The sequence below is a fragment of the Hemitrygon akajei genome, chromosome 11 (assembly GCF_048418815.1).
Source record: "Hemitrygon akajei chromosome 11, sHemAka1.3, whole genome shotgun sequence".
In the NCBI taxonomy this organism is placed as follows: domain Eukaryota; kingdom Metazoa; phylum Chordata; class Chondrichthyes; order Myliobatiformes; family Dasyatidae; genus Hemitrygon; species Hemitrygon akajei.
This window is the reverse complement of record NC_133134.1, coordinates 153827740-153839790: the sequence shown is the minus strand read 5'-3', so window position 1 is coordinate 153839790 and position 12051 is coordinate 153827740. Positions and strand designations below refer to the sequence as shown.

Here is a 12051-nt window from a genome sequence, read left to right as displayed (position 1 = left end):
TCTTGACATTCACGTTGTCAATATGCAGTTCACTAGGGGAAATTATCAAATACACTAGGTACTGCTGATAATGTCAAGATAATAGCTTGAATTTGTAATGATGCTGCAGGGCCCAGAAGAAAATTTGACATGGAATTATCCAAAGAAATAAAAGACACTGGGGAAAGAGATGCCACTGGAACAAAGAAAGTTTTTTTTCAGAGATTCTGTGAAGATAACGGAGCCCTATTTTTACAACAGTGATTAAATTGGAAAACCAATATGGAAGAGAGACCTTGAGACTGTCATGCTTTGGTTTAGTGTTAAAAGAAACCCTGTACATGTACTTTGCACTTTCCACATTTTAGCAACCTAAATTTTCACCAAATATCAAAAGACTGCAGATATAGGAAATAAAAATAGAAAATGCTGGAAAGGCTCAGTAGGACAGAAAACTTCTGTGGAAAAGGAAGCAGAGTTAGTTTCAAATTGAAGATCTTTTTCTCTTTTCAACAGATGCTGCCTCACTGCTGAAGATTTTCTGTAATTAATTATGACATTTTAATCACTGATCAGTTCAAGCAGCAACATATCATTCAGAAAAGATGCTATGTCAATCAGGTTGATATTAGGAACATAAAAATTCATGATGTTTTAAAACAATCTTATTAGATGATTTTTTTTTCTAAAAAGTTCTCTATTTTGAAAATATTATTTACCATTCTGGTATCAAATTTAATTTCCTGGTATTTCCTACCATAAAAATACTATTCTAGAATCATGTGCCAAGATGACAACTCCTATTTTTCTATTAAGTAAACTTCCTGCAGATTTTTCTCAAAGTTTTAAGTAAACTTATTATCAATGTATACGTTACCATATATTACCTTGAGATTCATTTTAATGCAGGCACTTACAGGGAAAAATACAATAGAATTAACAAAAATCCATACACAAAGAAAGACTGACAAACAACCAAACTGTAAAAGAAAACAAATTGTGCAAATAAAATTACTGAGAACACGAGTTGTAAAGTGTCCTTGGAAGTGAGTTTGGAGGTCATAGAATCAGTTCAGAGTAGTGGTAATTGAAGTTATCCATGCCAGTTCGGGAACCTGATGGTTTAGGGTAGTAACTGCTCCTGAACCTGGCGCTATGGGACCCAAGTTTCTGTACCTCCTGCCCAATGCTACTAGAGAGAAGAGGGATGGTGAAGGTATATGATAATTGACGATGCTTTCTTGGGCACTGCTCCATGTAAATGTACTCAATGGTGCAGCAGTAATTGCCTCTGGGCTGTATCCACCATTTTCTGTAACTTTTCCCATCCTGGGAAATGATGTTCCTATACCAGGCCATGATGCAACCACTGTGATCAACAGAAGTTTGTCAAAGATTTTGGTGATACGCTGAAATGTCCTTTTTAAGTTGAAGCACCGCATGCCTTCTTTGTGATGACTTATGTATCCTGTACTTATGACACCATAGAAGGAAGCTACTCGATCTGAGTTCATGCCAATCCCATTTGTCGCATTTCCCTCTCCACGTTTCTCTATACTCCCCAATCTTCAGGACTTCAGGGGAAAGAAACTGGAGGTCCATGAGCCAGAGGATCAGAGGTGGTGAGCATCAGCAATTTTAAATTCTTCTGAGTTATCATTTCGGAGGTCCTGTCCTGGGCCCAGCACACAAGTGTAATTATGAAGAAAGCATGGCAGGGCCTCTACTTCTTTAGGAATTTGCAAAGATTCAGCATGACATCTAAAACTTTGACAAACGTCTATGAATATATGGTGGACAATATACTGACTGACTGAATCACAACTTAGTATGGAAACACCAATGCTTTTGAATGGCAAATCCTACAAAAAATAGTTGATACGGCCCAGTCCATCACGGATAAAGCCCTCCCCATCATTGAACATATTTACACCAAGCGTTGTCACAGGAAAACAGCATTCATCATCAGGGATCCCTACCACCTAGGTCATGCTCTCTTCTCACTGCTGTCATCAGGAAGGTGGTACAGGAGCCTCAGAACTCAAACCAACATGTTTAGGAACAGTTATTACCCCTCATCCATCAGGCTCTTGAACCAAAGGGGATAACTCCACTCAGTTACTGTACACTTGCCCCATCATTGAAATGTTCCCCCAAACCACAGATTCACTTTCAAGGACTTTTCATCTCATGTTCTTAAAATGTATTATTTATCTATTATTCTTTCTTTCTTTTTGTATTTGTACAGTTTGTTGATTTTTGTACCCTGGTTGAATGCCCACGTTGGTGTGGTCTTTCATTGATTTTATTATGGTTATTATTGTACTATGGATTTATTGAAAATGCCTGCAAGAAAAAAAATGAATCTCAGGGTTATATTTGGTGACATATATGTACTTTGATAATAAATTTACTTTAAACTTTAAATCTATTCTATCTCACACATGCTTATTAACTAATTCGGATTCATAATGTCATTAGTTTACATAAAGCAGTAATGTACTGAACCCAGATCACTTATCAACTCATTTTTCGAATATGGTAAGAAACCAAAGCATCCAGATGAAAGCACACCATCATTTAAACAACATGCAAATTTCACACAGGCACTAACAAAGTGTAGAATTGTCCTCAGGTGCCTGAAGCTGTAAAACTTGTAAAAATAATCTGTAAGACTGTATGCAAGTGGTCGCTTAATTTACTAATTTTATGCCAATTGATCTTCTGGAAATCTTACTTTGCAGCCTACCAGCATTGCCATATTCTATTTGCAATGCTCTCAACAAGTACAGATAGAAAATTGTAAAGGAGGAGAAAAGCAGCAATTATCAATTAAGAACACTATTAAGAAGCCAATTCATACAATAATTACATCTTAAGATTTTATCACCATGATCCTTTGTGAGGAAATTCCATTTCCTTGCAATTAATGTTGAGTGCAGAAACTATTTTCCATCTAATGATTGTTTAAAACTATTTTGAGAGCACATATCTGAAAATTTATTGTTATGGATCAACTCTTACATAATACTGAATTCATTTGCTAAAGGGCATCTGTTGCTGGCTTGTAATAAATAAAGTGTAGCATCATCCTCATGTGCCATACTCTGCCAGAGCCTTGGCGACCACTTTCTTCCACTGTGATCTGTCAGTGGTCAAACCTCTTGTATCTCTGGCGGTGAGGCTGGTCCACTTCCTGATGTTGTTGATCCAGGTTGTCCTCTGTCTGCCTCGGAAGCGGTTTCCTTCTACTCTGCCTTCAAGCACAGTTCGTTCCAGTGTGTCATCAGTTCTGGAGGTGTCCAAAATAACAAAGATTCCTTTGGATAATGGTTTCCAGAAGTATTGGTATCATGCCAATCTTCTCTAGGATGAAATTGTTGGATTTCCTTTCAATGTATGATACCCAGAGGATTTTCGTCTGTATGTCCACATCTCAAATGCTGTCAACTTCTTTCCATCAGCTGCTTTTAGGGTCCATGTTTCACAGCCATATAGGGCTACTGGCCAGACGAGACTCTTGAGGAGGCGTATCCTGGTGTCGGTGCTCACAGATCTATCTTTCCAGATGTTCCAGAGTTTGGTAGTGCTTGTGCATGCCATTGCTAATCTTTGCCTTATTTCCTTGCTGCGTTCATTTGTGTCATTTAGTTCTGCACCGAGGTATATAAAGGAAGACACTTGTTCGACCTTGTCGTTTCTGATGTAGATGTCAGCTTGAATTGCAGTTTTGCTTATCACCATAACTTTGGTCTTTTTGCCATTTATCAGCAATCCAAATTCAGCAGAGACTTTTGCAACGTTATTGAGTAGTGCTTGTAGGTCTTCATCTGTTGTGGCTAGCAGGGCTGTGTCATCTGCGTATCTCAAGTTACTAATGGTTCTTCCTCCTATTTTAATGCCAGTGTTGTCTGGAATTGCCAGTGTCATGATCTCAGTGTAGATGTTAAAAAGGTATGGAGAAAGGATGCAACCTTGGCAGACTCCTTTCCCATTGCAGAATGATTCAGCCTCACCAGATGTGGTCCGAAGGCTGGAGGATTGCTTTGCATACAGTGTTTCTAGAAGAGCCACTAGGTGTGGTGCTACGCCCAGTTGAATCATTGTTATCCACAGTTTGGTGTATTGTACACAGTAAAATGCTTTTGAGTAGTCTATGAAGCAGATGTACAGGGGGTATTGACCTCTCTCATTTTCTCCATTATTAGGTTCATGTTGAAGAACTGGTCCCTGGTACCTTGGCCACTCCTGAAGCCAGCCTGTTTGAGTGCAATTTCTCTATCTACGCAGTTCTTTAGTCTCTCAGAGATCATTGTGTGTAGAACATTGCTGGCGTGTGATATCAATGCAACTGTTCTGTAATCACTGCACTGCAGGAGGTCCCCTTTCTTGGGAACTGGAATGTAGACAGATTTGCACCAGTCTGTTGGCTATTTGCCAGTCTTCCAGATGGTGCAGACAATGCGATGCAAGATGTGGGCCATTGAGGTGCCTGTTGCTTTCAGTAGTTCTGCTGGTATGTTGTCTGGACCAGGTGCTTTATTCTTTTTAATTTTCTCGGTTTCTTGGTGTACTCGAGCCACCTTTCCTTCACATCTGCATCTTCTGTCAGAATTTTTCCTTCGTCATTTTTGACTGCACCAATTCTTTGTGTGAAGGTACCGGTAAGTTATTTTACTGCAGCATAAGCTATGTTGCTGTTGCCTTTGTTAGCCTCATTTTCCATGTTGGAGTAGATGCGTTGTAGGTATGCCTCTTTGTCAAGCCTGCAGCGTCGTTGTACTTCACACTTCAGCTCCTTGTATTCCTTACTTGTTGTTCTTTTCTGACTCTAATGAGTTTTCCTGCTTTCAATCCATAATGTAAGGTAGGAAAACGTTCTGAAGATTATAAGAAACTTACATTTTGCTCAGATACTAACAGATGTGTGCAGAACATATGTTCCACCAGACTCTAAGACAGTTTCTATCCAACTATTACCAGACTCTTGAACAGACCTCTTGTGAGATAAGATGGACTCTTAGCCTCACAATTTACCTCATTATGATCTTGTACTTTATTGTTCACATGCCCTACACTTGTTTTGGTAGCTTTTACACTTTATTCTGCACTGTTATTGTTTTACCATTGTCTAGCTCAGTGCACTGTGTAATGATTTGATCTGTACAAGTAAACAGTTTTTCACTGCATCATAGAACATGTAACAATAATAAACTAATACCAATCAAATCCAGATATGTTTTTGACAATAAAAATGGTTTTCAAATCCAGACCGATTTCCATTATTTGGACAAAATTGCACAAAAAGCTTTAAATTAGATTTAATTAGGAGTGAATAAAATGCAATGGCAAAAGCAAAGCAGGCAAGGCTGCCTTAAAATAACCAGGCAAATCCAGTTTCTGAGGTTTCTTCACCTTACCTGTACAGTTGAAATCTGAACTGGAGGAGCACTAGTGGGTGTGGCAGATCGTGAAGTGAGTGCCCCTTGAGACTGAGCTTGTGACTGCATCTGCTGCAGAGCTTGCTGGGGAATCAGCATCAACTGCCCGCTGTCACTACGCACAAGGACCATTCCTAGACACAGAAAGAAATTAACTTAGGATTCCTGTTCACTAAGATTCTGGTAAAGGATATTTTCATCCACTTTCCATCCTCAAACAAATTTTGATAAGTAAGAACTTAGTTTGAGCATGGTAAATACATTGGTACAGCTTTATCCAAGATACTATTAATCAAATGCTCCCCCCACTACAAAAAAAGGAAGTTCAATTAATACAAACACAAGAGGTTCTACAGATGTTAGAAATCCAGAGTAACATACACATGAAATATCTGAAGAACTCAGCAGGTCAGGCTATGGAGGGAATTAAGAGTTGACATTCCGGTCCAAGATCCTTCATTAGGACCTGATGAAGAGTCACTGCCAGAAACATCGCCTGTTTCTTTCTCTCCATAGATGCTGCCTGACCTGCTGAGTTCCTCCAGCATTTTGTGTTAAGAGTAACACCTTTTTAGAGTATTCATATTTAAACAACAATTTCACATTCTCAAGATATTCCTCAGTACTTCACAGACAATTAATTACTTTAAGCATTAATATCTATAGACAAATGTGACATCAATTTGTACAATGAAAAGTTCACAAATTGCAAATGAGATAAATAACCAGCTGGCAAAAGTTAACAGGCAAATCCCTATTGTTCTTTGAGAAAATTCTGTGGGGTCTTTTGCATCCACTTGAGTAGATAGGCAAGAAATTCAACTGGATGATGCAGCAACATGCAATTGAAAATTGATTTATTTCTCTAATAATGACCAGTTCTGGTTCATCCTTCATAATGTCAGTCTTAAAGAGTACTTCCTGTCATGAGTGATCTTGCCAGCATGTGCAAAATGACTTAATCTCTGAGACAATATTCCTTTTAGAGTATTGAAAGGTACCTAGACCATATTGTCCCACAGCTGTCTCCTGTCAAGTACTTCTGAAACATATATATAAAAAGCCCGAGTATTTATCCCATCAGAACCCACTGCCACTCCCAATTACTGAATCACCATTAGCAGCCTTCCCACTGATCAGAGTCCACTTGCACGACAGTGTGATCTCAGATCCATCTCAACCATAGCAGTGAGCCTTTAATTTCTTTTCCAATCACACCTTTGCACCATCTCCAACAAGCCTGTCTAAATCTCAAGCACTGCACAACTAGACATGTCAGGAGCAATTTGAAATGTCTGAACCCCAGCCTATAATCACAGAAAATAACAAACATGAGCAAGTCTGCAGATGCTGGAAATCCAAAGCAACACACATAAAATGCTGGAGGAACTCAGCAGGCTCTATGGCAGCCTTTCTCAACCTTTTTGCCGTGGAAGAAACCTTGAAATAATTTTCAGGTCTCAGGGAACCCCTGCATGAAAATTATATCTAGAACTCACAGTATGTTACCATGATCAGTAAGCTGTAGATAGTAATAATCTGAAAATAATTGTCAATGCTCTTTTGAGTAGAGAATGAATTTTTAGACAACCTTTCTTGAAACAATAACAGAAAGTTAAGCTTAGCTTATCTTTCTTGAAATCACTCTTTCTTTCTCTCTCATAAATTTTTAAAAACTCATAACACAAACACAATAAGTTTCTCAATTCTTGATCGAACTTGAGACAAGCTCTCACGGATTTCACCTGCAACTGAAATAAAACTATTTCCATCCTTGCTCCGGTACATGTCAAACAAGAAAAAGCTTGCTCACACATGTAAGAAGCTGAAGACGGCAGCAAAATGTTCATTGCTTTCCTATGAATGGCAGGATACTCCTCTTGCACAGAAATCCAGAACTTGTCCAGGAGCAGGTCAATAAATCCCATCTTGAGTGCATGATCAGACCATCTCACAAAGTTCTTCGTCTTCTCATAAAGTCAAGTTCTCAGGCTGAGCAGAGGACTCAGCCAAAGGGTCCCTCACCCAGTCATACATTTTCATACACTTGTTTTGAAAGGGAGGGAAATTACTGTTCAATTTTTTTCTGCAATTCTTCCAGGTGGATAAGACTTGATACTTTCTGATATCCTTCCTCACTCTCAAGTTCAAGCAGCAGTGGAAACATTTCAAGATTTCCTTCTGCAACATGACTTTTCCCCAAAGATTCAGTTTCCTTTTAAATCCAAGAATCTTGTTACTTGAAGTCAAAACATCTTCTTTGGGGCCTTGCAGAGACTTGTTCCAACTTGTTCATATGATGAAAATGTTCTGTTAAGTAGGTTAGTGTCTACAGCCATTCTTCATCTTCAAAGCACTCAACAAAATCTGGCCTACTATTTTCTTTAAAGTATTCCTGCAATTCACTTTTCAGTTCAAACACTCTGTTAAGAACTCTTCCTCTACTAAGCCACCGGGTTTCTGTATGTAGCAAGAGATTGGTGTGCTCTTCATCCAGGTCTTCACAGTTTTTTTAAAAAACAACTTTGAGTGAACTGGTCTTAAAGCTACTAAATAACTTGCTTCCGAGTCCTTTTACTGACTGACTTTATTTTCAAAAGCTTTAATCTGTTTGTTTTGAGATTCCAATAGCCATTTAAAATAATTGGCACTTTTATGTGTCATATGCCTATGACTTGTCATTAAGTGTCTTTTCAATTTTGCTGGAGCCATTGCTACATTTGTAAATTGATTGTCAAAGACTAGGCACAATGGAATAGGACAACGTGGATCACTAGCAGATGTAAAACCCATTGATAAGTAGCTTTTATTGTAAAGGTATGGTACTAGCTGATTACTTTAGTCCCGCCCACTGCTTTTGACTCTAGGACCCAGAGGAGACTAGCAGACTTCTTCTGGGGCAACAGGAGGAACTGGGTCTCTGCTGCGGTCCTGAGTGTTCTGATCACGGAGGGCGGTCAGTAATTGGTGTGTGTGCACGCCTAGCTAACAGCTTTCCGTCTCAGGACCCTGCAGAGATAACTGTGCAGTGACCACTCTCCAAGATGGCATGCGCTGGTGATGTACTTTCTCTGCCGGAGGCACTGCCTGCAGGAGGGCTTGTGGTTTCCAGTGGACAGCATCGGTCACGCTGCTTTGAGGGAACCGCCTCGCTTTTACTGAGAGCTGTCGAGGGTATAGGGTCTAGTCTCATCCAGACAGGGTGCTCCTGCGCTAGTGGAGGATAGTGCTCCAGCTGCCTGGGGTATGGTCATCCTATCATGGAGGTTGTTGAGGGGCTTGGGGAAGTGGAGAAGTTCGGGCTGCACCACCACCTGATGGGCTGGAAGAGCTCGTTGGATCTAGGCCTGGGGATACAACACGGGAGAGGGTTCCGCACAATGTGAACTGTCTCACACGGTGCCATTTCCTGATGCTCTAAAGCATTTCTTGTACAGTCTGCACTTGCACATCTTTCAGTTCCTTGCCTTCGTCTTCCAACCAGACTCACCTTGGCAGTCTGTTTTACCATTTGGCAGCAGAGGTCGCCTCCAGCAGAAATCTCTTTATGCAGGGATCCTTCCTCAGTACATTGGGGACCTGAGGTGCAAGGTGTTGCATAGGGCAGTACCATACAACAGGTTTTTAAGTAGGTTCACTGACACTCGTCCACCTATCCATTCTGTGGCCAGGAGGAGTCAGTGTACCATGTGTATATGGAGTGTGAGAGGTTGCAGCCCCTGTTTGAGTATCTGAGGGGGCTGCTGTTCAGGTTTTGGTTGCACTTCAGCCCCATGCTCGTTATATACAGGCACGCAGTGCGAAAGGAGGGTGGGTCACAAGATGGATCTACTTGGGGGCTTATGCCTGGGCTTGGCCATGATGACCATTCACGGGTGCAGGCAGCGGGAAGCTCAGAAGCTTGCCCATCTTCTGAGGATGCATTTGTGTCTGGCTGTCCTTGGAGAGGGAGCATGCGGTCATAATGGGTACAGTGGGGATTTCCAGGAGCAGTGGGCTCCCTAGGGAATTGACTGTTTTACAGACAGTAATAATCATATGTTAATTTGAATTTATTCACTGTCTTGTAAATACTAACTGTTTGTAGTCCTCAGTTAGATCATGGATTTGCACCTTTGGTAAATTTCCAGGGCGCAACCCTAGGCAAGGTTTTTTTTTTGTGGAAGACCAGCAGTTGCCCAAGCAGCAAGTCTCCCCTCTCCACGCCACTGATGCTGTCCAAGGGAAGGGTATGTACTTTGTGTATTTGTTGTGTAAATGAACTTTTTATAGCTTTGTAAAAAGAGATGGACTTTTTTGTGGACCGTTGTTGCACTAGTGCAGTGAAATAACTCAGAAGATTGTAATTCTTTATCGTGATCCTTATCAGAATTGCCCATTGGCCTAGGCCTAGAATCCTCCTCTTCCATTTCACACCTCCTCTTCACAAATCGCCTCTTTGGACTACCTTTAGAATGAAAAATTCCCTCTATGTTTCTACTACACCAGTAGTTTGTTCACTTCCATAAGTCAGTCAACGGTGCATCAGGTGAAGTTGAGGGAAGTAATTCGGGAGGGAGAGGCTAATGTCATAGCCCAGTTGGGCGAATCCATTCAATGCTCGGAAAATGCAATTCCCGCTCATCAGCCGACTGTGCAATTCAGTGCTCACCAATAATCAGCTTACCATCCTTGCCTTTGTGCAGTACAACACTCACCAATTATCAGTCTACCGTCCATCCCTTCATGCAGTACAGCACTCACCAATTATCATTCTACCACCCTCCCCACCATGCAATACAGTGCTCAGCAATTATCAACGGCTCCCCTATCTCGCATCAAAAACTGAGAATGGACTCAAGCAAATAAACACGGTCCTACTGCACACTGCCATATTGAGCTAAGAGACCCCGAACAAGATTGCTGATGGGGCTGTTTGGTCACTGCCCACCACTGCATTTGCATCGCACGTTGCGCAAAGTTAAAAAAAAAACAATGTTTTATTTTGTTTTAATCACAACCTCTTGCGGAACCCCAGTTGAGAAACCCTGATCTACGGAAATGAATTGGCAGTTAATGTTTCGGGCTGAGACCCTTCATCAGGGCCCTATTATCACAGAAGCAATTTAGCAACGTACTTGAGATCACTTATACCAGTTTCTGATTAAACCAGCCGTAAATTTTTCCCCAGTTGATTATAGTGCAAACGCAAAGTTCAGGGTTCAACATATATTTCAATTCAGGATGTTTTGCAAAGAGCAAAAGTGCACTCTATGGAAGAGCATGTTACTTTTGAAATCAACTCTAGATTTCTACATCTAACTACACAGAGCTTCAGAAGTGGTAGCCAAATTTTCCATTTTTAGATAAAGTAAATTTTATTTAATATTTTCAATTAAAAGTCAATTTTAAGCACTTTTATTTTGAGTGACCAGAATTTTAGAATTGCACAAATTAGGGGTGTGGAGGCCAAGAATCTAGATATACCACTAAAAGCTTATAATCACATGTCAAAATACAAGCAACTAAGTGCAAGTCAATAAATCATACCTACTCGGTATTCATTTTAAAAGTGATAAAGCAGTTCAAAATGACTGCTCGGGATAGTGGTGCCCTGTAACAGAGGTGCACATAACAGATGCACCTCACGATAGTTTGATGTTTGTGGACAGCATGGAAAGCTGAACTACAGCATTCAGCACAAGAGGAAAAGGTGAACCTAGTCCTTTTTGTACTCATTGGCCACACTGCCCAAGACTCTCTCTGCATAGTGTCAATGACACCTGTGTGGAGCAAACTTATAAGGTTATCAAGGCCCAGCTTTCCAAGAACAAAGAGGCTGTGTGCACTGCGCTTCCCTGAGATCCTGGCTCTCTGCTATGTTTTCAAAGGTTGACCTAATTTAAATCCTCATCCCCATCCTGATTACTATCAATGGAAATATTTTCTCATGTAGGAAGGCAAGGGAGAAAAAAATCAATATTTATAGGGATATACATTTTTAAATTGTTTTCTATGAAGTCTAATATTTTTCTAATAGTGCTGATGGCCTCATCAACATCCTCATTACAGATTCCAGGCTACAACTGTTTCCTTGTAGAAAATAACAGAACTGGTTTGAATGGATGAGCTGTGTTTTCACTTCTCATGCAGCTAGCAAAAACAGATTTGATTTGGTTGGCAGGCAGAGCTGCAGAATGGAGTTACTAAAGGTTTAGAAGGGAATCACCAAGTCTTTTCTAATGCTTCAAATGGTTTTGTGAAACTGAAACTATCTAAGAAATTAGGCCATCTGCAGTTAAGTTGACGATATGTTTAACCAGAACGTATGAAATATATAAATAAGGAGCATATTAGCATGACCTCCATTCAAAAAGATCATGAATGATCTGATTGCACCTCAACTCTGCCTTTATCTTCTTACTAACCAAGAATTTATGTAGCCCTGTCTTAAATATGTTAAGGATTGTGCTTCCATCATTCACTGATGAAGGATATGGCTGCAATGGAGAGTGTTCCAGGGAGATTTACCAGGATGTTGCCTTGATTGGAGGATTTTAGCTAAGAAGGTAAGTGGATAGCAGGGCACATTTTCCCTGGAGTGGAAATGGCCATCTAGTAATCTCATAGGTATACAGGGATTCGATGATCT

General features: G+C 40.4%; 1 protein-coding gene across 1 annotated transcript in view; it reads right to left on the bottom strand.

Annotated features, from left to right (window-relative positions):
* The window catches only part of LOC140736150 (transcription initiation factor TFIID subunit 4-like), a 114289-nt gene that overhangs the window by 47072 nt on the left and 55166 nt on the right, over positions 1 to 12051 (bottom strand). The window contains exon 2 of the mRNA XM_073061978.1: positions 5400 to 5554. Within this exon, the coding sequence (XP_072918079.1) occupies positions 5400 to 5554 (155 nt within the window). The remainder of the gene's footprint in view (positions 1 to 5399; positions 5555 to 12051) is intronic.